Source organism: Ips typographus, linkage group LG1, assembly GCF_016097725.1.
Source record: "Ips typographus isolate SLU linkage group LG1, UJ_Ityp_2.0, whole genome shotgun sequence".
In the NCBI taxonomy this organism is placed as follows: domain Eukaryota; kingdom Metazoa; phylum Arthropoda; class Insecta; order Coleoptera; family Curculionidae; genus Ips; species Ips typographus.
The window spans coordinates 20,667,135-20,693,098 of NC_138422.1; the positions used below are offsets into that span (position 1 = coordinate 20,667,135).

At 35.8% G+C, this 25,964-nt stretch overlaps 4 protein-coding genes and 1 long non-coding RNA gene across 6 annotated transcripts in view; 3 read left to right on the forward strand and 2 right to left on the reverse strand.

Moving 5' to 3' along the window:
• The first annotated feature begins 637 nt into the window (after positions 1 to 637).
• Positions 638 to 8,859, forward strand: LOC145724232 (uncharacterized). Of its 2 annotated transcripts, none has more exons than XM_081972398.1 (12): positions 638 to 821; positions 876 to 1,055; positions 1,110 to 1,203; positions 1,260 to 1,302; positions 1,353 to 1,438; positions 3,660 to 3,695; positions 3,785 to 3,940; positions 4,000 to 4,172; positions 4,229 to 4,489; positions 4,546 to 4,800; positions 8,171 to 8,404; positions 8,466 to 8,623. In XM_081972398.1, the coding sequence occupies exons 1-12, from the start codon at positions 729 to 731 to the stop codon at positions 8,484 to 8,486; spliced, it is 1,632 nt and encodes a 543-aa protein (XP_081828524.1). In that variant the 5' UTR covers positions 638 to 728; the 3' UTR covers positions 8,487 to 8,623. The 2 variants fall into 2 exon arrangements, with proteins under 2 accessions (XP_081828524.1, XP_081828516.1); XM_081972390.1 differs by having other exon boundaries at positions 644 to 821; positions 8,459 to 8,859.
• A 2,026-nt stretch (positions 8,860 to 10,885) lies between these two features.
• Positions 10,886 to 19,361, reverse strand: LOC145724244 (uncharacterized). Its single transcript, XM_081972412.1, has 4 exons — positions 19,209 to 19,361; positions 18,965 to 19,148; positions 18,607 to 18,894; positions 10,886 to 11,760 (listed from the first exon to the last, which is right to left on the reverse strand). The coding sequence occupies exons 1-4, from the start codon at positions 19,236 to 19,238 to the stop codon at positions 11,474 to 11,476; spliced, it is 789 nt and encodes a 262-aa protein (XP_081828538.1). The 5' UTR covers positions 19,239 to 19,361; the 3' UTR covers positions 10,886 to 11,473.
• Positions 16,541 to 17,633, forward strand: LOC145724308 (uncharacterized). Its single transcript, XR_014176978.1, has 2 exons — positions 16,541 to 17,032; positions 17,220 to 17,633. It is a non-coding gene; the product is annotated as an uncharacterized LOC145724308 (long non-coding RNA).
• A 96-nt stretch (positions 19,362 to 19,457) lies between the features above and the next one.
• Positions 19,458 to 25,964, reverse strand: part of LOC145724221 (kinesin-like protein KIF23) — a 55,838-nt gene continuing 49,331 nt past the window's right edge. The window contains exon 9 of the transcript XR_014176956.1: positions 19,458 to 19,599. The gene's annotated coding sequence lies outside the window, so the exon portion shown is untranslated. The remainder of the gene's footprint in view (positions 19,600 to 25,964) is intronic.
• LOC145726625 (uncharacterized) lies at positions 22,492 to 24,500 on the forward strand. The gene is made up of 4 exons (XM_081975799.1): positions 22,492 to 22,885; positions 23,670 to 23,826; positions 23,888 to 24,027; positions 24,361 to 24,500. The coding sequence occupies exons 1-3, from the start codon at positions 22,787 to 22,789 to the stop codon at positions 24,019 to 24,021; spliced, it is 390 nt and encodes a 129-aa protein (XP_081831925.1). The 5' UTR covers positions 22,492 to 22,786; the 3' UTR covers positions 24,022 to 24,027; positions 24,361 to 24,500.

A 25,964-nucleotide genomic window follows, 5' to 3' on the forward strand; every position in this document is an offset into this window, starting at 1 on the left:
TCTTCCAGTAAATTCCTCAATGGTATGGGTCACTTTTCCTTCCAAGTTTTCCATTTCGCTTCTTATTTCATTAATAAACACAATCTAACTGGTCGTTGATTTGAGTTTTTATGTCATCGAATTTCGCTTCGAAGTGATCTTGATTTATCTGGCTTGCTTTAATCTCCTCCAGCTTGGGATATTGGCTAACTTTAATTTTCACTTTGTTATTAAAATCGGTCTTATACGCCAACATTATGGAATGTTTGTCAAATGACACATGTGAAAGGGGACCTTATGTACAGTAAATCTATAATAGTTATTTATGTATTGATAGTGAAAAGTACCGTTTTCTTGCTCTGAGAGCGACGTTGGATTGCTTTACGTCAAAAATTAAAGATACTGCGGCATATCTTATAACAATTAATAAGATTGTACTGCAGCAGACAGGCCAGTTTGACTGCAGTCAAATCGTACGATTTTCTAAAAACCAGGACACATTCGATCAAATTGCGAACAATTTCATTAAATGCAACAAGTACAGTTATCCTCATCGGTCAGCTAATATAATAACTTAAAAACGCGATTTGACGGGCGGTTTGCCCCTTAAAAGTAAGTTCCGGTACAATCAGTACAGTAAATAAAAAACACTAGCAAGTAATAAATACTCACATAATCACATGACAGCTTTGTCAAAACTATAGGAAATATTTTTTTCTCATATATTAGAGTATTTTTAAGTGTATACGATGAGTGAACCCGAAGAATCGAAAGAAGACGTCCCTATTACCTTGCCAGAAGACCAGCAGCAGGCACAGGAAGAAGAAACCTTAGAGAAAAAGGTTACAAATTGCTCAATAACTTCTAGCTTTAAAAATCAAAATGTAATTTGTTAGAGTGAATCGAAATTGCAAACTGACGAAAATAACTTTAATGATTCTGGCGATAAGACAGAAACTGATGAGAAAGTTCAGGAGGAAGATGAAAATGCGCCTGCTGCTACACCAGATCACGATACTGTGGAGGGAGCTTTTTTCGACGAATCCAAACCGGATGATGAGAACGAACCGAAAGCGGTGGTTAAAAATTTTAAAATAAAATTACTCTAGTTGATATGCATAATTTTGTAGATTTTGGGCATGACTGAGGAGTCCGAAAATGTATCACCAAGCAAAGTAGACATTTCTGGAGTGAACCAGGCTTCTGAAGAAGTTCCAATAAACAGTACTGCTTTGACACACATGGTGTAAGAATGTAAGAGCCATGTTGTTATTTTTCAGAACCTCTGGAACGCGGATCGGTAGCAAATACATTAACAGCAAGGTAGAAGTCTTAATCTGAGATATGGCATGCTAAATCATCCATTTTTGTAGAACATCGGAGGTTCGGAAAAGCAAACTAGGAAGTAAATTAAGTACTAGAAAGTCAATGGAAAGCGAAGCTAAGCTGCAAGGAAAAGGTTCGTATATTTTTCAAAAACTATATTTTTATAATTTGTATTATTTGGATTTTTCCTCCGCTGCATTTGCTTGTTGGTTGCTTCCATTTTAGAAGTAATTTCTTTCAAAATATAATTGTATGAGTTTATGTAATTCTTTTGGTGTTTCTTTACCGTTTTGTTTTTGGTATACCTAAAGCCTTAATTTAATTTGCTGTATAAACCAGGCATTAATACATTTTCAGCAAGATGGGGAGCCACCTTGTACATCGTGTAAAACAATTTTTAAATGATACGTTTCTAGACAGTGCATTGGGAAAAGAGGTCTCAGAAAATGGCCGCCAAGATTACCATATTTGACATACCTCAAGATTGTTCTTTGGGGTAACTGTATTTAAAACACATCTAGCTTCACTAGATGATATCCTTCTTCTTAGAATGTCTAACCGTTCTGTATACGAGTAGCAGCGCGGAATAGCTGACTCCTTTAGCTCCATATACCTTGCCTTATAGGATCCTCTGCAAAAAGACATATCGGCTCTCATTACCCATTTCATGTCCCAAATATTGTAGCTTTTGAGTCTTATTAACTGTATTCAGGACTTCTTTTTCCTTTTCCATCCTTATCCGTATTGGGTTCTCTCTGCGCATGGTGCAGTTGGCTGTTGGATTCTTCAGTACAGCCACATTTCAAATGCCTCAAGTTTTTTTTGGAGGAGGCCTCCGTAAGCGTCCACGTTTAGACTCTATAACACGTAGCATTGCAATAAGCGAATTTTCGTGTACAGCTGTAAGTCATGGCTAGTAAAGACTTTTTTCATCCTGACAAATGCTATTCTGGGTATTTCAATACGTGTTCCGATCTTCACGAGTGGTCCCAATTCTCATTTATGTTCGTGCCCAAGTATATGTATTTGTTGACTTTTTCTAAAAGTCTACCAATATAATACCACGGGTGTTTTGGTTTTTACTGATTATCATGTACTTTATTTTGTTGGTGTTTGATTTAACACTGTTCATTAGGAGTTGTAATGTTGTCTGCAAATATAACGGTATCATCTGCATACTTTGTTATTCAATCGTTCGCCGTTTAGCAGGATTCCAGCTTCAATACCTTGCAGGGCTTCTCTGAAGATGTATTCCGAGTACCGATTGAAAGTTAATCTTTGTATCTCCTCTGCTGTCTCTCTGTCTACTCTGACACAAGCCATCTGATTCCAGTAAAGATTTCTAATGATTTTGACATCCTTCACATCGATGCCAGCTTTTTGCAAAACGTCCTTCATTTGCGTGTGCAGCACTTGATCAAACACCTTTCTATAATCTATGAAACATGCGTATACACCGCATTTGACGTCCCTGCACCACTGAAAGAGCACCTGGATTGAAAATAGAGCCTCTCTAGTATCTACAGCACTTCTAAAGCCGAACTGAGTCTCAGATTCTATCTATTTCTGACATAGTTTAAATATTCTACTGTGAATTATCTTTAGTAAATGGCTCATCAAGTTTACTGTTCGAAACTCGCTACATTTGCTACCATTAGGCTTTTTGGAGAGGGTAACACCCTGTGGGTATGACGCCCGTATCATAGATCACATTGAACACTTTTGTAAGCCATTTTAGATTCTTCCCTTCCATGATCTTCAGCAGTGGATCATTACTACTGAATGTACATCAATTCCAAGAGTGTTTTAGAATGTACGACATAAGTTTGAAAGGAAATCATAGTTTTATTTAGCCCAAAATGTTCCTCTTCTCTCTCCACTAAAATATGGTAAGTAGAAGCAAAAACACAAAGTTAATCGCCACAAAATCTTCATTTAGTAGCTAAAAGCTTCCCAACATGTTCCGAGTGTATAAACGACATCCTCAGGGGCTAAAATTCATGGGTCTGCCACATGTCCGCTGGCTGTCCCTCGAATGGGGGGACAGCGTAACCCAGGTGCGATTATGACAGCTAGCGGACATGTGACAGATCCGTGAATTTTAGCCCCTGAGGATGAGTCGTTTATACACTCGAAACATGCTGGGCAGATTTTAGCTATTAAAAAGATTTTGTGGAGATTGACTTTTGACGTTTTTTGCTTGTACTTACACTACAACTCCACTGTGTGAAGATGAACTACTTCTTTTCATTAAAATATGGTAGCTCTGGTTCCCTCTACTTGTAACACTTGCATCAAATTGCATTTTTCTAGTTTCTTTACATTCAGAGATATTCACATTAAGATTTTGATAGGTTTGGACCAAACGGACAGCTTAGGCGCACAGACAGGTAAGTTACCGCACACAAAATGGAAAAAACGAGCGAATTTCGATTAACCATAAATTTTTATAAAATCTCCCTTTATGCTGTTCATACAGGTCGTACCTCAGTTTCGTCAAGCAGAAAAATGTCAAGAACACGACAGTCCATTAGTTATGTAGAAATGGGGCCTAGAATTCAAGCCGGAAATGAAGAGGACGACGATCTCATTGGGTTTGATATGGGTATTGGTGGTCCTATGATTGTCTTAGATGGTATCCTATTTTATTTGCACTTGCATTAACTGACTTGACTAATAGCGATGTTTTTGTAGATGTCGTAGAAGAAGAAGAACAGTCGATTGTGATTGAAGAACAAGAACTCTCTAGATTGAATCGTGAACCTTATTATGAACGACACGACAAAGCCATGGCGGAAATAGCCGAGAGAAAAATAAGAAATTTAATTTTACAGAAAAAACTTGCAATGTATTTTAAACGCAAAAAGGTGCATTTGTAGGGTTTGTGGTATATTTCTTAAGTACTTAACAATATGAAATCTAGATGGATTATGTCACTAAAGAGTTAGAATGGTCTTACGATCAGCAGATTAAATACAACAAAAAACTAGACGCGTATGGTGAACTGATGGAACTCAATACAAATGAAAGGGCCAGAATAAATGAAGAAATCAGAGAGGCAAAACAGACGCGTGATGATAGATTTCGGGAGCTTAATAACATGTTTACAAAAATGCAAAACAGAGAAGCTGAAATTGGTTATGGATTGATTTATCGTAAAACTGGGACTCCTATTTCAGATAAAGTACACTCCAATTTATCAAAAATCAAAGCAAAATTGCTTTAATCAGGAATTTTTAGTTGGTAAACCGATTAATTAAACGTCAGAATGCTGAAATGGAACAGGTTAGTTTCATGAGACTGACTTACATCAAACTGAAGGAGATGGTTCAAGAAAAACTGGATGCGATTAATGACATAAACGAAGTCGCTCCTGGATTATTGCTAGCTGATTATGAACAACTAAAGATAATAAACCAAAGTTATGCTGATAAAATTGAGGAAAAGGATGAGGAATTGACTAGATTGAGGACTAAATGTAGCAGTACGACCCAGGTAGGTGTGTCCAAGATAAGTTTGTTGTTACGGAAATCTCGAAAATGATTGTCATATGATGAGAATGTTCAAAATGATCTCAATTTGTGTTAAATGCATTTTTTATCAAATTAAGTTTTTACTGCAAAAAATTAACTATATTGTTTAATACAGGCGAAAAAAGTTACTAATTCAGTTTTTAGTGGGTAGTTATTTTAATTGAACGCTTTTAACTCAATTTATTACTAATACTTAATGTAGACCTGACCTACATACAATACAAAATACATACATTCAACCAAAAAAGAAGTAGAAATGCATGTTGTCATTTTTTAAAAGAACTCATTGCCAGGAAGATACAGCCCTCCAAAGTTCAGCTTTTGTTATAATTCTGCGACCGTTGAAGCAATTTAAATCAAATTTAGACAGTTACAGCAAAAAAACAATTATTTAAACTAAATTTTGGAGGACTGTCTGTCTGTATCTTCCTTATGAAACGTTTATCAGCAAAATGACAATGCATGTCAAAATATTTTTTTAAGGACTATCGGATAGTGGATTATTGACATTTAAAACTGGATTACTTTTCATTACTATTTTTAAATTTTGATTGCGTGTTGTGTCTTGTTAAAATCCTTAGACTTTGAAGTTTTTGAGAGAGTGGAGAGCAGTTTTCTATAATTTTTCGTAAGTATTCTCGTCCAACATTCAATCAAATCGTTTAACGCCGTTGTACAATCCTGTCGTACGACGCCGCAGTATTGTGAATGACCAGCTTTAGAACTTCTCCCCTAAATGATTCCAGTTGTGTCGGTTCTGAGCTTCTTGTAGCCAGTTGCTAGCGATTCCTTCGACATCGTCTGTCCATCGTAGATTTTATTTAATTTTTCTGGTCCACCACCCCTCAGTTCCACTTAAGTCACGTTACACTCTTAATCACTCCCATCAATATATCTGCATCCCGATCGAACACGAGCAAAACGATTTATAGAGCTCGTTTTCTATGCAACGCCACGTTTTGTTAGAAAACTCCCTTTGCGCTCACCAGATCCATGTCCAGTCGAGTTTTTTTCGTGTTGGTTATCGATGCGACCACTTATGTTATTAGACTTGTTCTAACAGTTTTCGAATTAAGTCACGGTTTATCCAATTTTATGGATACTAAGAAAAATTATAGAATGGCAAATATCTGGCAGTACGAGTGAAAGATACTGTGCATTTATACGGTCTGCTAGTTTTACGAGCTCGAGAAAAATTATACTTGATGAATGGGGCTTTAAATTACTAGCGAACGTTGTTCGAATATTAATAAATAAAAAATGGAAACTATTTAGCGTGTGGCGTTTGCTTTTAATGGCCATTACACTGATACTTCGGGACGAATCTCGAATACCACCTCACGGTGAAATATCTAGGTATACACCTAGATATTAATGTCTTTGCCTAGATACCCCAAACTATCATGGCGCGATCATCTTGCTTCCAGGGACAAGAGGGCCATGAATATACTATGGGCCTGTAAGAGGACTGTTGGTGGCACCTGGGGTCTAAATCCCAGGGTGCTCTACTGGCTCTACTGCACCACAGTCAGGCCTCTAATTACCTACGGGGCCATAATGTGGTGGCCCTGTGTAGAGCAAAGTTCAGCAACCGCGCAACTGGACAAAGTCCAAAGAGCGGCGTGCCTGGCGGTGACGGCGGCAATGAGGAACACTCCTTCTAGGGCCCTGGAGGTGATGTTAAACCTCATGCCACTCGAACTGTGCGTGCGAGTAAGGCCACGCGCGCAGCTTACAGGCTGCACGTGGGCGGCCAACTACAAGCCTGCTCATTTGGGCACGGCAGGATATGGGGCTGGGCCACAGACCAGTGTCCGCTCCTCCTGATGCCAGGCGATCATCAGATCTCCAAGTTCGTGCCCTCAAATCTCTTCAAAGTTATAGTTCCTGATAGAGAGGAGTAGGAGGCCGATTACGGACCGGAATTGGATCGTTGGTAGCAGGACGCGCGGGGGCCGGCATCCAGACGCTTGTCACAAAGTATCGCGCTCGGTAGTTACACTACAGTCTTTCAGGCCGAAGTATATGCCATCCTTGTCTGCGGGCTGGTTCTCCTATCCGATCCGAAAAGGGGTGGTAGAACAGTCAACTGCTCCGACAGTAAGGCTGCCATCAGGGCCATTGAGGCCGATGAGGTGCGGTCCAAGCTGGTAATGGAGTGTAAAAGTACCTTGGAGGCCCTGTCTCGGGGCGGCGGGGTATACATCGCGTGGGAGCAGGGACCCACGGGTATCTCCGGCAACATGGAGGCTGACAGACTTGCCGGCCTTCGAACTAGGGAACCGCTATCAGGACCTGAACCTAGGGTGGGGATCTCCTATAGCACGGCGGTCCGCTCAATAGAAGGCATGGCTGGAAAACTCTTCCAGCAACGCTGGATAACTACTCCCCGCACAGGCAAAGGACCTAATATCTGGTCCGTGCCCCAAACGAACTAAACTTCTGCTAAACCTAAACAGAGGTAAACTACGAACGGTGACTGGTCTAATGACGGGTTACTGTCACCTGGCGCGGCATATGCGCAGACTGAGAATTTACGAAGACCCGGCCTGCAGAGGCTGCTTGAAGGGCGAAGAAACACCGGGGCATGTACTTAGTGACTGCCCCGCCTTTTCTCGCCTTCGTCACACCTACCTGGGACAGCCAACGCTGTGTTACAGGGAACTGAGGGAGCTGCATCCGACCAGCATTGTTAGATCCTTTGAATCAACGGGACTGCTGTAGCTCCGGCTAGCGGGACGCGACGGGTCCATCTGAGACCTATGCACGGGCTAAATAGCCCCCCGCATCACCAAAACAAACACCATACACTGATACTTTTGATCATTATCAGGACTCTTGATGATTTTATAGGTTGAAATTTATTCAATTGATATTTCGTTTTAATACTTTGTATCTTTGGCTCTTTTTAGATTCTCGTTTTGTTATCGGAACACAAAAGTTTCCTGTTGCATTCATTGAACATGAAGGAACGAATATCAATTTTGTCACATGGTACCATCCCTTAGTCAATAATAGCCATTTGGCGATGACAGAACAATATTTAAAAAGTCACATTCTGTCAATCAATCTATATCATTTTTTTTTCTGCTTTAAAATATACCATTTTAAGTGTTAAACACGAGCCCATCGAACTAAGAGAGTTGCATCCGACCAGCATCGTTAGATTCATTAAATCACCGAGACTGCTGTAACGACGCGACAGGTCCATTTGAGGCCTCTGCGTTCGTCTGGGCTAAACAGCCCCCCGCAACACCAACAGTTTTTTTAGTGGCCCATCCGTTAGAATCATTTAGTAACTTTTAAATACATAATATCCACTCTATTTATAGACGTTAGCACATCTCAGAGAAAAAACAGCAGCCTTGGAAAACGATTATACCGATCTAGTCCAGGAACGGGGTCACGTGGATTATAGTTTCTCAGACATTCGCGGCAACTTGAATCACACTAAGCAGCAGAGGGATTCATATCGTCACAACATTAGTAAAATAAGGGAGGAATCTGGTTTATTAACGCAACCTACTTTACTGAGAGATATGGAAACAGGTTTAACTGATGCAAAGGTTTCAGGATAATTTTTCCAGCTTTAAATGTTAGTTTACAACTACCAATTTTAGGTATTAGAAACGAACTTGGACCACCTGATGGGCGACTACAGTAAGCGGGAAAAACATTTGGAAATGATTCGCCAGAAAATTGAGGAAGCAAAAGAATTTCGTCACTCCCAGAAGTGTAAAATGAAGAATGTAACTTCAGCAAAATTTAAGACAGTTAATCCACCAGAAAATATTTATAAAGGAAGGCCTACTTTGATGATACCTGTAATTTTGGATAACGAATTTGAATGCTTAAAAAGTATAAAACCTCTCATTACCAAGGATAGGAGAAAACATAACAAGTTCACCGCACATATGTAGTGATATACTTCACATAATGACAAACTTTAGAAATGTACTTATCAGATGCAAATTTATGATTAATTACATTGTAGAAAAATATACATATCTGCAAAAGTAAACCTTTGTTACTTTTTAAACTAGTATTCTACACAAAATCGAATTTTCCGAATATCCGCTTTGAAAACGACCTTTTATTTCTTTTTTCCTTCCCCAAAAAACTTGCAGGGATCTCCCCCCAACTTGATATCCTACATACTGCAAACCTTTCTACACATCCCATAACAAATCTGGCTCCATACGCAGCAGACGACGACAATTTATACCACATGAAATACTACGCTCAATAGTAAAAGTTCGAATTAGCCGCCACATTAGAATTTGGTTAACATTTTATGACATTAGGTCCATTTCCTCCTACAGCAAGTAGTAAGTAAAGGTTTATGACGTAACGGTTCTTCCTCTTCAGTACTCCTTTGTCCACTCCTGAACGTAGACCTCTTTCATCCGCTTCCATGCATTTCTGTCTTGTGCTGTTTGAGACCGTAACGGTTAGATCAGGGTAACTACTAGTTACATCAGCTGATTGTTGTTTTGTCACAACTTTTGACAAAAGCGGAAAAGCCTCATGTTTTGTTTATTGTTTTTGAAATACATCTATCGAGTTCTGTTATACTTGCGGGATTGTGCATTAAAAAGTAACTAAGAAAATAAGTAATAAAGACTTTGCTTACTACAACACCTCCACGTGCACAGTGCTTGGACTTTCTTGTGTCCCTATTCAACGACCAGCATATCCCCGATTTCGTGGCCAATCTGTGCCAAATTGTATTCGAAAGAAAGAATACAATTTAACACAGATTAACCACGACCGAGCCAAATTAAGCGTCCAATGTAGTCCCAACAAACGTAGAATGGCTCAAAAGTAACAATTATGCAAACTAGAACAACACCGGAATCGATCATTACCGGTTTTGAGAAGAAAGAATACAAATTGGCACAGATTGACCACAAACGAGTCAAATTCAGCGTCCAATGTGATCCCAACTGACGCACAATGGCTCAAAAGTAACAATTATGCAGACTAGAACAACACCGGAATCGATCATTACCGGTTTTGAGACGAAAGAATACAATTTGGCACAGATTGATCACGAACGAGCCAAATTCAGCGCCCAATGTAGTCCCAACAGACGCACAATGGCTCAAAAGTAACAATTATGCAGACTAGAACAACACCGGAATCGATATTTGCCGGTTTTGAGACGAAAGAATACAATTTGGCACTGATTGACCACGAACGAGCCAAATTCAGCGTCCAATGTAGTCCCAACAGACGCACAATGGCTCAAAAGTAACAATTATGCAGACTAGAACAACACCGGAATCGATCTTTGCCGGTTTTGAGATGAAAGAATACAATTTGGCACAGATTGATCACGAACGAGCCAATTTCAGCGTCCAATATGGTCCCAACAGACGTAGAATTGCTCAAAAGTAACAATTATGCAAACTAGAACAACACCGGAATCGATCTTTGCCGGTTTTGAGACGAAAGAATACAATTTGGCACTGATTGACCACGAACGAGCCAAATTCAGCGTCCAATGTAGTCCCAACCGACGCACAATGGCTCAAAAGTAACAATTATGCAGACTAGAACAACACCGGAATCGATCTTTGCCGGTTTTGAGACGAAAGAATACAATTTGGCACTGATTGACCACGAACGAGCCAAATTCAGCGTCCAATGTGGTCCCAACAGACGTAGAATGGCTCAAAAGTAACAATTATGCAGACTAGAACAACACCGGAATCGATCTTTTCCGGTTTTGAGACGAAAGAATACAATTTGGCACAGATTGACCCCGAATGCCCAAATTTCACAAACAGTGGATAAAATTATACCTAAAAGCTGATTTTTATAGTAATTTCCGGTTAGCGTTTCTGTTACCGCGGTATGTTGTGGTTACACCGAGGAAATAAACCTAAATAGTAAATTAACGCTAAAAAGCTGATCAATTACGTTCACGTGCATCTCAGCTTGGATTAACACTTTTGTTATGCAACACTGATTGTAAAACTAAACTTTTTTGAAATTATGGATTACACTTCTGGGATTAAGTGAGGTTTGATAAAAAAAAACTCTTCTAATAACTGAAGCTAATATTTTAACTTCAAAAACCTTAAAACATGTTAAAAGTTACACAAAGTAATATAAAAAAACAAAGCGGCCTAATGACTAAAGTAGTTTTTAGACTTTGCTCACAAGATTTAATTATTCAATTCTGATCTGACACAACAAATTCGAAATTTGGAGAATAGACTAAATGCGTGTAATCTTTAAAGAGTATAACTCGCGCTGGCAATTATTCTGACAAAAAGACAATTACATTTTTTAAATTATAATTATTATAATTTCAGTGAGCCAGAGTTACGCAATTTTCATCCAAACAAAATTTGATATTTACTTACTCAAAGTTTGTGTTGAGAGATTCTGTTAAAAGACTAGTCAGTTTAATTTCCTGAACGTAATTTTGAACACAAATCTATGACATTACCAAAGTATTTCTGATGCGTTTCTGTTAAACTAGATACTGCAGTTTTAATAATAACTGGAACATAAGTAGTCTAATTTAAAAGACGCTATATTTTAAGTACAATAATATTGGCCAGTATTTAAAATAAAAACTAAATAAAATCGTATAACTTACGGACTGGAAAAAGTAGACAAAGTTAAGAATCTCTAGTTGGAGACTGCTGTTTCAATCTTTCGACGTCATTAAATATGACTTGAGCGCCACCTCCACAAGTAGGCACTATATCGGCTTTGTACAATTTAGTCTCCATTTCGCCCTCAGTGTCCGGTTCTTGTGCTACAAGGCAATATTTGCTCTGTTTGGGATTGGTAATGTCGCTCGCTTTATCCAATTTTGAAACCGATTTCCTTTTTTTCATCGTAGGTTGCATCACGGTACCAAGCGGGCATGGTTTGATAACGTTGTGTTCCAGCCACACTTCACCTAAAAGTTTGAAAGTATACGTACAAAAATGTACTTGTCAGTTTTCGGATAGCGAAGATTCACATATCAAATATCAAAACATTGCACTTGAGCAACGCTTTCTGTGTCAGAATATTTTGTATAAATTAAACTTAGGAAACATAACACACAAGTGGCATACAATGTTTTATCCAACAAGTGAAAGAAATCGTTTTTTTATGAGATAATAATTAGTAAGCTTTGGAATCAAATCAAAGCTACTTGCATCTCAGTACCCTATAAATGTCAGAAATAACTTTACAGTTATTTTTTTTACAATTTGGTCAAAGTTGTTTGTTTGTGTGTTGGTTAGCAAATGTTCAAATCAATTTTGACACTTTTTTGAAGAAAAAAATGTATAGAAAATGGAGGAAACCAATGAAAATTACGTTCCTGCTCCTTAAGAAAGCGGAAGAAGCAATGATGCAGATTTTGCCAGAAACGTCCCAAGATCGAACGAAGAAATTGAGAAGTTTCACCATACTTTAAGAAGTATTTCTGGTCAATCCGATAAATTTGTGTAAAAAATACATGTCTTTGAAACCAAAGAATAATAGTTCCAGCCGCTTTGTTTTTTTTTACAAAAATGGGAGGTGTACCAGAAAGTGTGTAGAAATAAATACGTTGTCGAAGATACCTTCAAAAATTGCAATGCATTGGAGGACCCAGCGTTCTACATCGGTCACTGCCTGAGAAGGTTTTCGGCGACTCTTTTGTCCAATGCAGGGGCTAACATGACTACTTTGAAACGTCACAGAGGATGGGAGTCCTCGACCGTAGCAAAAGGATACTTCAAAGGAAAAGGCAAAGCAAAAGGAGAATCGGTGCATAACAAAATACAAATTGTAGAAAAAATACAAGGTTCTAATGCGTCGGCATGTCTGGTTCCAATAAACCAACAAATTTGACAATAACTTCAAATTCGAGTAAATCGTTAGTGTTTTCCTTTAATTTCAATATCAATGTGAATTCCGCTTGTAAAAGTAATAAATAAATAGAATACTACTTTAAATATGAACGTAAGTTATAATTCATAACTCACTAGTGAGCATAGTCAGGTATGGATTACAACACACTAGTGTGTTATGATTTACTTGCCTAAAGGTGGATTTATGCACGACGTTCAAATAGAATTAAGCTAAACTAATTTAGTACTAAGAAACACCAACATGTGTAATGGCGTACGACAAACGCTAAAGAGGCTATCAATCATTATTCATTGGACTTCTTAATTCAATAGTTACAGTCGCTCAAGTCGAATGATTGCTGATCGCGGATCGAATTTTAGATCCGAGGTATTTAGAGTATTTTTTGGAAAATATTAATATTCAACTCATTCTTGGTGCGGCCGGGATGCCACGAGCAAATAGTCAGATTGAAAGAATTAATCGAAATCTAAGACCTATAGTTGAAATTTTACCTTTTGAGAATAACGTCATCCTGTTACATCTTTGTTTCTCGAATATCAAACATGTGAAATGAACAATTTTAGCAAAAAGGCACGTTGTTGATTTTGTCATCTTGTCTAATTAAAAACCTTGTCATTTGCTGTCACTTTCATTTAAATAAATATCAAAGTTATAAAAACGGCGCGCTACAATGAGCAAGCTCAAATGCTTATTCTAAATGTGCTGCAACGAGCACGGAAATAGTTACAAGGCGGGAAAGACGCTTTCCGCATGTGTTAGGTACAACATTTTTCCTATGAGTATCATTTTTCATTAAATTGAACGAAAATGAGTAAAATTACTAAAATGAAAGCGTCTGTTTGCAAAGATGATTAAAAGTGTATTCTTAATTGAGAAATCAAATATACAGTTATTTGTTTGTAAAAATTTTTTTTTTTTGCAAAATAAAAAGAGTGAGGTAAAGTTACTTTTCCGCGGAAAAACTCAAATGAGTCATGAAGAACACAATGAGAGATCAAATTAATGTATGCTAAAACCGATATATTATGTAGGAATAGAAATTTTGCAAAAAAAATTATTGGAGTTAGAGAACATTTAAAAACTTTCAGTGCCATTTCTGCCTTGCAAATATGATGGAAACTATTGGTTTTGAATACAAATAGACCAGTAACTATAAATTTCCACAGAAAACTATCTCAGACAGGAAAATCACTATCAGTCAGTAATCTTAGTAAAAATGTTGTTAATTACCAAGCTATGATTTATGTTGATATGTACATTTTCTAGCTTTAAAACTAGCTACAGAGACAAAAGATTTACACTCAAAGTGTACCAGCAATGAGTGAACCTACTTCTTGATTGAATGATATTTGTAGATCATATCATAGTATTTTTATTTTAGATCCGTCCAACTTGCGACCTTACAGTGACTTTAATTCCGAATTTGATAATTCAAATTGATAGTTTTGTAGAACAGCTTATTGTTTATTATTCATGCTTCTTTTGATTATTTGTGATATTGCATATTGCTTATTAGCATTTTAGTGATACACATTGTTATCATTTGACGATGAGCAGCCTAATGATAAGTTATGTATTATGTAAAACCTTTATGTTCTGTTTTCACATTATTAAGACTGATCTCATTTATGAATAACTTATGGAAATGCTATGTCATTGTATCTGGATATTTATGTTTAAGAATGTTTATGTTAGGCTGCAAACTAGTTATGTAGGTGATTGGGTCAATCACTTTGTCAGAGTAGGCCGAACTGTTGTTTTTGTGGTTTTATGTTTTACTTATACTTTATGAATACATAATATCTTGGAAATGGTGTAGGTTATAGTGTTCAGAACAACCTGAGGGCATTATAGGCGGTCATTATCATAACGCCCTGAAACCGTTTTTAATATTAGCAATGGCATTTTTATACTTCCATACGTCATGTGTCACTTGCAAGATGACTACATTTAGAAAGATGTGATGTTTGATGTTATTTTAGGGATATCGAGAACCTCTTACGTGATTTTAATTTTTAATAAATCTCCAAGTAGTTTATGGGCATCTTTATTTAAACAAACGCCCAAACTATTTTTCAGAGTTGTATAATAAAAAGGTAATTTTAAATTTTAACATAAACACAAAATCCTTAAATACGTACGTCATCTTAAGTATTACGTATTACGTCTTCCTGCCACTTAAGTGTCTAATAACTTTTTTGTTCAAACGGACGTGACTACTTAGTACTTCACGTACTGTTTAGCGGCCGTAAAATCCACTTTTACGGCCGGTGTCAATAGCAGGAAAAACTAAATTAACACTCACAGTGATATCTGCTATTGGTACGGTAACATCTTTTAATTCGAAAGGAGTACAGGAATCATCGTCGCCCTATTTCCTAGCGTATTTCATTTTCGCGTATAGGAAAAAACTGAAAATGTTTCTGACAGGACTCAGTTTATTATTTAACGTCACATCAACAAAGCACAACCAGCAAACGTAACAATAAACGTCACCGTGATTGTTAGACCAAAGAATAGCAATTTAACAAGAAGAGACAGTTGAAAAGACAAAGTGAATTAGAGAGAGATAGACATTTCTTACCAAAGTTAAGAGACAATCGACTGATATCGGCTTTGATCGTTGAATATCAGGAGGCGAACTCCGTAACGATGTAGGAAATAGAAATAGACAAGAAAGAAAATTGCTCCAACGGTCTGACAGTTATAGCAAAAAAACGATTTTTTTTAACTAAATTTTGGATGACTGTATCTTCCTTAAACGGCCCATACATTATATAATTAGTTGTACAAGTTGTACGATAGATTGAACATACAATTGATGCGACAAGTTGCACGTGATTTTGGCCACAAACACAAACGATCTGAGCATCAATCAGTCTTGAAGATTTGTAGTATTTTTTAAAATTCTGTAGCACACAGAGCAATAGTGCAGTCGCTTTAGTTCATGATGAAAGAAAAGTTAGGAAAAAGAAAAGGAAGTAAAAAGTTTATGTTTATTGGCATATTCATTGGATTTCACATCCCACAAACACACCTGCTCACGATAGAGATCAATAAATTCAGTCCAAATTAGTCTCCATATTTGCGAGAGTTTTAAGTTCTTTTTTAAGTTTATGTCCTTTTTATCAGTCCGATTTGTCGAATATCAAACGCCGTCGTACGATAAATGTTTCTCCAGCCAAACTACCGTACGATTCAACCGGGTCGTACGACTTGTTGGACGACAGCAACAAACTATGCAATTATCGTTTCGACGGTCGAATCTACCCGAGTTGGAAAACTTGTTGTACAACTAATTGTATAATGTATGGGCCGTTTTAAGAAGGGTTTTTCAGCAAAATGACATAAAACATGTCAACTTATTTTTGATGGACTATCGAATAGAAGATTATTGACATTTAAAACTGGAACACCCTGTATATTACGATAGAGAAGGGTTTTCTATGATAGCAAAGAATATTCCTTGCTATTCCTTACATAGTTCGCCTTCAGGAGTTTCTTTTGTTCGTCATTCAGGTTGTTGAAGAATGTTGCCTTAATTCAGACCACACCAAATATTTGTTTTAAAACATCAATTTAAAGTTAATAAGGATTGATATCTTCCAATGATTAAGAGGCAAACTTAAAACACTTTGACTCAAAAGTAATAAAACAATGATTATAAAAGAATAGTTTATATTTGATCCTGAAAATTGGTAGCAATTTTTATTTCAAAATGAAATAAGATAAGAGACAACCGGCAACATGTTTCCTACCAAAGGCAAACCGAGGCCAGCCAAAAACATTACCCAGTCAGTTAGTCAGTAAGTGGATATCGTTTGAACGAAAAATATTGTGTACACCTCGGCCGTGAAATATTTTTTTTGTTCTCAAGATTTTGAGTTGTACTCGCGGCCAAAAAAATAGTAATTCACCGCCTAGGTATATACAAATAACAATATTATTCGAATATTTTACGGAATTTACCAAAATTTCACGGTTTTGAGTAGAAACCATCTGATATACTGTTCTCGCGGACTGAGTTTACCCGTGCGTCATCTCCCTGTGATTTAGAAGTAGACATGCATTATTGACTTTATCCTTGTCTATTGTTCACTTTCAGAAAGGGTAAATATCTAAGTGAATGTCTTCCAAAAAAAAAAACATTTACTGATCGCTTCTATTTCAGTCTTTGTCAGTTTGAAAACCATCGAAATTTATTTGATTTGTTTACTATTAATTCTTTTCCGTTTCTTTGTGTTGTTAATCATTTATAAAGTTTTTTATTTGCCACACCACTACAGTTCTTTTAAGAGCTATTGTTTCTACGCTTTTAACATTCTGTAAGTAATTTCATAATAATATTATTAATATCTTTATTTTTTTTATGGCGGCTGTCACGATCTAACCAAAATTGGCACAATTACTAACCTGTTTTGAAAAAAAAGTGGGAGTGTCTATTATGGTTTTTATTTAGCCATTTGGTTTTTCGTAAATTCGGAATTACTTACTATTACAGTATTTTTTTAGAAAATGACTGGAAAAATTCTCCACAGACAAGCCCAGCAGTTAATTCTTAATCTTTGTGAATATTTTGAATTGGAAAAAACCAATGGAGGACCTTTAGAGACCTTTATCGTCTGTTCAGGAAGAAAATAAGAATTTTAAGACCTTACATATTCTGACTGATGTATTTTTTTTTTGATACTAGAAGGTTGCAGCTGCTTTGAAAATTTCCCGCAAAACTGTTTATTCGATTCGGAAAAAGCAAGCAACTAATCTTATGATTTCCTCACCTAGAAAACGTAAATCGAGACGTTATCGACGGGCCAAGACCACTGATTTATCTGAAAGCATTAAAATAGATGTTCGAAATACATTATATGATATGTACAACGATAGTATGTTAATAATAGTAAAATATATCTACTTTTGTAAGAAACATCTATTAACATTTCATTTTTTCCAGAGACTGAGATTTTTGGGTTGTATTATAGATTTTTCATAAAAATTTCTTCAAACATATTAATAATAAAGCCATAGAAAAAATAAAATAAGCGTCTAAAATGTTTTCCAGCGGGGTTAAAATAAAATAAGTGGATTGCAACCTGAAAATGAGATACGAGATACTACCGCATCCTTCAGAATGTCTTATTGAATTTTTAATTTGTTGTATTTATTTTAGAGAAACATGTAACCATCCAGAACCTAAATCAAGAGCTTAAAGTTAAAGAAATACTACATATTGGTGATTATATATAAAATAGTGGAGAAGACTGTGTGTCATTCCGCACCCTGTATTCTTACACCTCCACTGAGAGACAATGGACTTCTACTTCAAAATAAATTAGGTTTCAAATTTAGACGGAATTCTATGATCCAAAAAGAGACTTCTCATAAATAAAAAAGGTTATTTCCAAGATATTTGATTTGCTTTGGTATAAGGTTATTTTAGTGCAAATTTGCAGCCAAAGATCTCTACTTTCTGACTGACAATACACGCAAAATTTTAAAAGTGACGAAGCTTTAGACACGCCCTTTTCTATAATATGAACAGGTTGGTTGACGAAAACTTGATTTGATTCATATGATTATAAATGACGTAGACTTCGTGACGCACGGGTAAACTCACTCCGCGAGAACAGTATTGGTGGGAATATCAAACTACTTATTCCGAAAAATACCAGAAGCTTGGAAGCCTCTATTTGCAGACACTTTAGGACCGATACTTTCACCTGAGAATAATTTTATTCCAAAGATAGTTTCTATAGAAACCGTAAATTTAGAAGACGCTAGGTTTGGTCATTTCTATAGCAATTATTTTCAGAATAAATTTATTCGCCGGTGAAAGTACCGACTCTTAGATAGACATTCGTAATTTATTATAAAAACCAATTTTAAGTTTATAAAAACTTACCCGCCGATCGAGATCTTCTAGATCGCGGTGCCGACGTTGCATGCATATTCCTTCGGTACATGTGGGCCGCATTTTTGGGAGTTGCTGTCATATGCGAAGCAACTGTGTTTACCGTGCTCTCTGGTTTTATATCGAAGTGATCTAACTCAATGGGTGGGAGTTCGCTATCTAAAATTCCTTTTACTAGCTTTAGTTTTTGATCTTTGGCTTTCATGGCAGCGTTGAGATGATCGCGCTGCCGTCGAAGCTTGGCATCAAGTTCTTGGGTAGCTTTTTCGTTGTGCAGAGCTGAAAAAAAACATTTATTTATAATTAATTACTGCTTTTTACAGTTTTAAAAAATGTAAAATTGACTTACCCAACTGTTGTTTACATCGTTGTCTCTCTAACACGTACTGGTTGATTTTCAGGTCTTTTTCATTAATAGTATTTTTAAAAGTACCAATAGTTTCCAGCAGTTCTTCATTTTTAGTGTTTAAGTCCTGATTAGCCACCTCAAGATCCGTTATTTTCAAGTTCAAATTCTGCGACTTTTGTTTCTCCTTAAATCAGCAAGGTAAATAGCAATAAAATAAAATAATTGTCACAATTAAGTTGTGTACCTTGTTAATCACCGTTTTTAAACTTCTCATTTCGGCAGTTTTAAGTACACAGTGTTGATTTAAACTTAAATCAACACTGTGTACTTAAAAGCTTCTTCCTCAATTCTTTCTGTCGATCGTCAATTTCGCGATTCAGATTTTTACCTTTGGCGCTACGCAACTTTAGCACATTTATAACTTTATCAATGGCTAAACGACATTCATCCATGCTATCTAAATTCAGTTTAATCATTGGAATCGGTGGAAGTAAAGTAAAACTAGATGGTGGTCTTTGTTTAGCCGGTGTTTGATTTTCCTTGTTTTTGGTTATGGTTTTCTTGAGAGGTGTATATTTATTGATTTCGGCCTTAGTTATTTTTACGTCCTGAGACATTTCCGCAAATTTCAGAACCTGAAAAATGTATTAATAATCTACCAGCGTCAAACCACATAAATATAAAGAAAAAAAAACACTCAAGGACGTCACAACAATCATTAGGTTTTCCTGTACAGCGTGCTGCATTTTCGATGGTTTTACGGGGTACAGAAATAACGGTAATAGAAAAAAAGTGGCATATGTGTTCCGATCTGAGATGACTGGAGAAGAGTGGGCGGTGCAAACTTCTTTTGCAAAATTACAAACAGTATAATAAATATAATGCTCCGTTAGCACGCCTGTTGCATTATTGTAGGCACTGTAATGTCTCCGGAACATTATTTTTCCTTACAACCAAAATATGATTCAAAAGAAAAACAAGTCACGTTGGTCCAAATTTGCTTTCAATAATCATCAGTCATCAATGGCTTTTGCCATAAGAACTGGAAGCCCTAGCATTTGTTTTTTTAACTAAACAAATTAAGACATCATGCAGTTTCTTAGAAAAAATATTCATGTTTTTGGTACATCTACAGATTACTGCAAAAACCATCTTCAAAAGCTTTAATGCAAACAAAAACAAGATGTAGAAGGTGTCATTGTGGTTCAAATTTGCTTGAAATAAGTAGATAGCGGTTTTCTAATGGGTTTGGCTTAAAAAACTAAAAGTAGCAGGCAAAAAGTGATTTACAGAAATTTTATATTCTATCTAATTTAAGTCTAAAAGCTTCCAAAGGCCCTTCAACTAGTTTAGAAGCTTTTAAAAGATTTCAAAATAGTCTAAAAGCTTCCATATAATTCTAGAGCAGTTTAAAAGCTTCCAACAATTCTGGAAACAATTCTCTAAAGCAGTTCAAAACCTTCAATATGTTCTTTAAACTGGCCTAAAACCATCTAAATGCTCCTGAAGTAGCCGAAAACGAATTCAGAAGCTCCCAAAACAATATAGAAACACCAAAAGCTTCCAAAACAGTGTCAAAGGCTCCTGAAACAGCACAGGAGCTTCCAAAAGCCTTTAGAACGCCTGAAAGCTTCTAAATGCTCTTGAACTAGTCTAGAAGCTTTCATCAATTTCTAGACCTGTCTAAGTTTCAAAATTCCTCTAAAGCAGTCCAGAACCTTCAATATGCCCTTTAAAGTGTCTAAAAATCTTTCTTCCAAATGCTCTTCAAGTAGTCCAGAAGCTCTCAAAAAATTTCAAAACATTCTAAAAGCTTCCAAATGTTTCTAGAGGCTGTTTTGAACAATTTCTAGAACCGTCTAAGTTTCCAAATACCTCTAAAGCACTCCAAAACCTTCAATATGCCCTTTAAACTGTCCAAAAATCTTCCAAATGCTCCTGAAGTAGTTGAAAAAGAATTCAGAAGCTTCCAAAATACTATAGAAACACCAAAAGCTTCCAAAGCAGTGTCTAAAAGCTTTCAAATGCTCTTCAAGTAGCCCCCCAATAAACACACCCACGTTTATTTTACGTTGAAACCACGTTGTGGCCGTTGTTTTAACGTTACTCGTTGATTTTTGGTTGTGTTTTTTTAGATCATTTTAGGTTGAATTTACGTTGAAGAGAAAACTGTTATCAAATAACGTTAAAATAACGTTACATAATAACCGTATTTTACAACTTGTTTCTCAATAACTAAAAATCAACGGTTATTTAAATATAGAATTTCTACGTAATTGCAACGTTTCTCTATCAAAGTTGAATCAACGTTGCACGTTCACCAATTTTATATCCCGTTTCTTCTAAACAGGAAATCAACGATAATTTGTATGTAACATTTAAACGGGAATGTAACGTTGCATCATCAAAGTTGAATCAACGTTGTACGCTCACCATTTTTATATCATGTTTTTACTAAACAGAAAATCAACGTTAATTTGTATGTTACATGTAAACGGGAATGTAACGTTGCATAATCCAAATTGAATCAACGTTGCACGTTCACCATTTTTATATCAAGTTTTGACTAAATATAAAATCAACGTTAATTTGTATGCTAAATTTAAACGGTAATGTAACGTTGCATAATCAAAGTTGAATCACGTTCACCATTTTTATATCAAGTTTCTACTAAAAAGAAAATCAACGTTGATTTGTATGTTATATTTAAACCTAAATGTAACGTTGCATGATCAAAGTTGAAACATCGTTAGAAGACCACCATTTTTTAATTGTTTCTATACAATTTATAAAGTATTTTTTAAGTTGTATGTGCAATTTATACGTAAATGCAACATGTCTGAATTTTAGTAAAATCCACGTTTCAGGTTCAGCATTTTTTATACTATGTTTCTACTACACAGAAAATCAACGTTGATTTGTACGTTGAAATTAAACCGAAATGCAACGTTGCATATCAATGTTAAAACAAACTTTAGTTGTAACCTATTTTTAAATTCAAAGAAAAAAAACTGTTGTGTTATACGTTTCTATAAAAACAAATTCAGTCAATGAGAAACAGTTCAGAAATGCCAGCTGGTCGGCTATCATAGAATCCAGATATCCTATGAATGACAATAACTCGACTTTCGCTTCCGGCTTCCGCATAAATTTATTATATGGCTTGAATTATTTTTACTGCTTTCTTTTTTAACGTCACGATAATTATTTTATCACGTGATTACTGTAAACAAATAACACGTAAGACACACGTGAGAGGAATCAAAATAAAATGTTTTAAAATAATGAGTTAAAATGACATGTGTAAAGAATCTAGTAAATACTATTGTCAAAATACATACGTCTTAAACATATTAGTAATTGAGTACGTTCACTCGACGTCTGAGGCTTATAAGTTAAGTAAGCTGTCGGGTTTAACCTGCTAGACTGATTACAGTCGCTAGAAGTGCTAGAACTCACTGTCGTATTGTAAGCCAAGCTTAAGTTAAGTATGGGTCAGACTGTGACAGTACAGGTGAAAAATGTCACACTCTAAGCCACACTTAACTTAAGCTTTGCTTAAAGTGCGACGGTGCAAATAGCGGTTAGCTTCTAAGCCGCTTACGCCATATGAATTTACCCATTGACGTATGACGCTCGATGAGCGACAAATGACGTGATGACGGGTGACGTTAATGAGGAAGGGGAAGGGCGTTGCCCGTCCCCGTCGGGTGTCGCGTCGTCTGCGTACGCCGTACACGTTCTTTCCTCGACTCGCGTTTCGCTTTGACGGAACGTTCACGCACGCGTTCTTAATTGCAGGTGTCCTGGTGTTAGTCTTGTATGGTGTATGATTTTGTTTGCACATTGCACATGCTCCGCAATCTTAAGCTGCACGTTGCGCGAGCGCCCTTTTTTATAATAGTAATAGTGCATCTTGAGGTAAGTACGAATTCATTAGTTTACTTGTGTGTGCTGAGGTTAGGTTAGGTTAGGCGGCACACCAATGAATGAAGTAAATATTTAAATTCAATACAATAACTGAGAGCTCCTACTAATGACAACCACCGTGAAATCGATTATTGCTGCAAAATAAGCGCATTTATAAGAAGTACAAATCGATGATTCTGTGTGACGTCATTCATCGCAAATCAATTACTAATCAATTTGTTATTATGAATGCGGCCATTATAAAAGTTTCCGAAAAAAAAACACGTTTAAATAAAAACGCAAAAATTCTGGCCTTCTGGATTTATGATTATAATTATGATGATATATTGTAGGTACTTTCTACCGGGGTTTGTATACTATTTTAATTTCAACCATTTATCAGAATCTTATCAAACTTTTAATAAAATCCAGTTGAAATATTGATCGCTAATATGTTATATTAATAATGTCATAATATTATGATAATGTTAAATTAAATATACAACGACTCGAACGTAAAAGACATTCAAAGCTAACAATGATAATAATATAAAATTTATTTAAAACGCAACATAAAAAACCTTCAAAAATTACATAAAGTGCCAAATTTAATACTGATGGATACCAAATACATATGACAATCAATGTATTTTTGAATCATAAAGACATAATGCACACCTATTATTGATTGATATTGATAATTGATTTTATTTTTATAAAAATTATCAGAGTTAATTTAGCCTTTGTTAATCATGGTGGTTAGTTTTATCTAAATTTGACTAGTTAATTATTTTAGGTGCGAAGATTATCCGCAGTAGGGGGATCAGGGCTGGAAAGCTTAACTAGACGAATATTAAAGTTCTTGATAAGTGATGAAGTTGCAGAGCTGTACAACTGGAAAGGCCGCGAAAAGTTAAGCTTTGAAAACACCCATCTAGTCGGCGTTATCCGAAGTAATAAGGTTATCAAACCGTATAAACATATTTGTATCTTTTAAATTATCTTACTTTTTAGAAGCGGTAAAAATACATTTCCCTATCGATGAACAAAATGACCTTAACGTCGAAAACGCTATTAAAGATTGGCTAAAATTTGCTATAACTCGTCGAACTAGACGGTCGACTAAGCGTAACTCGGTAACAATTTAAAACTTGGTAAGTAAAAAGTAAAAACTGAGAGAAACAACTTTTTTCTCAAATGTATGTACCCACAAAGTGATACAACACAGCATTAAAAAAATAGAAGATAGATACTCGGTGAATCATAGTTAAATTTACATACTTCACCAGGTATTAGAGTCCTACTTTGTCATGATTCGAAAACTCACCAAACCTTGTTTCTTCCTTATCAAAGTGAATTACAAATGTCAAGAGAGAAAAATAAATACTTTTAATTCGTGAAACACTGTTATGATATGCTGTTATTATGATGCTGTGCTGCATCAATCTATAAATTCAGCTTTGCTTTAGTTCTATTTTCTGTTACAGGTTGAGAATTGATGGGGAACACAACAAAGGATTTTTTTAGATGTAGATTTTCTGTTTAGCCGTATTAGTTTAAATTTTACTTTAAATCACATGTTGATCACTAACCAAGCTTTTCACAATATAATAAGTCATTTCTTGCATTTTTCCATTTTATTTTTTCACCAACAGTATATGTTACAATCTAGGAAACCCACAAAAAATTCAATATACATACGTGTGAATTTACGTTTGTTCTTAATTATTATTGTCGCATCAGATATTTTCCTCAGACGTCCTGCTTTAACGATTTCAAGTAAAAGGTCTACATATGACAATTAGCGTAAATGTCTATTTCACACGTATGTATACAAAATTTACTGCGCGTTACTTATAATAATAAAATATTATATTACATTTGCACAACAACGCTGTTAATCGCGTTTTACGAACGTTTAAATAAATTTGAAAAATAACGTTGTTCATTATCCTTTATAAACGTATTCAAACATTTGCAAAGTAACGTTAAACAGACGTTGATAAGCATTTCTTGCATACGTTAAATTACAGTTGCAAATCAACGTTGCGGTTGCATATTGATTAAAGCGAAAGTTGTACTATATTTTAACGTTTCTCAATATACAAAATTCAACGTTAGGTTATGTTTCAGTACAACGTTTCATCGACGTAGTGATACATATTAAGTAACGTGAAATAAACGTTGATAAGCGTTTATTGCAAACAATTAATTACATTTGCAAATCAACGTTGCTGTTACATACTGATTCAAGCGAGATGTTTACTATATTTTAACGTTTCTCACACTACCAAAATCAACGTTAGGTTACGTTTCAGTACAACGTTTCTTCGACGTAGTTGTAGTTATTCGGTAACGTTTAAATAATCGTTGATAAGCATTTTTTGCAAACGTTTAATTACAATTGCAGATCAACGTTGCTGCTGCAAGTTAATTCAACGTTGAATCAAGCGACATTTTTACTTGATTTTAACGTTGTCCAATCACCTAAAATCAACGTTAGGTTGCATTGCAGTATAACGTTTATTCAACGTAGTTGTGTTTATTGGGCCAGAAGTTCTCAAAAAATTTCAAAACATTCTAAAAGCTTCCAAATGTTTCTAGAGTATTTTTTGAACAATTTCTAGAACAAATGCCTCTAAAGAAGTTCAGAACCTGCAATAATATGCTCTTTGAACTGTCCTAAAACCTAAATGCTGCTAGTAGTCCAGCTTCCAAAACACTGTAGAAACTCCAAAAGCTTCCAAATCAGTGCCTAGAAGCTTGCAAAAGCTTTCAGAACAGTCTAAAAGCTTCCAAATGCTCAATTAGTCTAGAGACGTTTTCAAAAGATTTGAAAGCGTTTAAACTAGAGCAGTTTAAGCGCTTCCAAGAATTTCAAGAACCGTCTTCCTAGAAGTCTTTCTAGAATATTTCCAAATGCCTCGAAGCAGTTCAGACCCTTCAATATGCTCTTTAAACTAACCTAAAACTTTCTAAATGCTCCTGAAGTAGTCTAAAACGATTTTCCAAATTACTATAGAAACTCCAAAAGCTTCCAGCAGTGTAGAAGCTTCCAAATGCTTCTGAACCAGCTTAGAAGCTTCCAAAA

What these genes read in the sequence shown, in the direction of transcription:
- LOC145724232 (XM_081972390.1), top strand. Translation starts at nt 729, where the DNA reads ATGAGTGAACCCGAAGAATCGAAAGAAGACGTCCCTATTACCTTGCCA. An exon ending in TGAAGAAGTTCCAATAAACA is followed by an intron (nt 1,204 to 1,259) that starts GTACTGCTTTGA and finishes GTTATTTTTCAG; the next exon opens with AACCTCTGGAACGCGGATCG. An exon ending in CAGCTTAGGCGCACAGACAG is followed by an intron (nt 3,696 to 3,784) that starts GTAAGTTACCGC and finishes CTGTTCATACAG; the next exon opens with GTCGTACCTCAGTTTCGTCA.
- LOC145724244 (XM_081972412.1), bottom strand. Translation starts at nt 19,238, where the DNA reads ATGAGAAGTTTAAAAACGGTGATTAACAAG. An exon ending in TAAAAACGGTGATTAACAAG is followed by an intron (nt 19,149 to 19,208) that starts GTACACAACTTA and finishes TGCTGATTTAAG; the next exon opens with GAGAAACAAAAGTCGCAGAA. An exon ending in ACGATGTAAACAACAGTTGG is followed by an intron (nt 18,895 to 18,964) that starts GTAAGTCAATTT and finishes GTTTTTTTTCAG; the next exon opens with CTCTGCACAACGAAAAAGCT.
- LOC145726625 (XM_081975799.1), top strand. Translation starts at nt 22,787, where the DNA reads ATGGTGTATGATTTTGTTTGCACATTGCACATGCTCCGCAATCTTAAG. An exon ending in TAGTAATAGTGCATCTTGAG is followed by an intron (nt 22,886 to 23,669) that starts GTAAGTACGAAT and finishes TAATTATTTTAG; the next exon opens with GTGCGAAGATTATCCGCAGT. An exon ending in TCTAGTCGGCGTTATCCGAA is followed by an intron (nt 23,827 to 23,887) that starts GTAATAAGGTTA and finishes CTTACTTTTTAG; the next exon opens with AAGCGGTAAAAATACATTTC.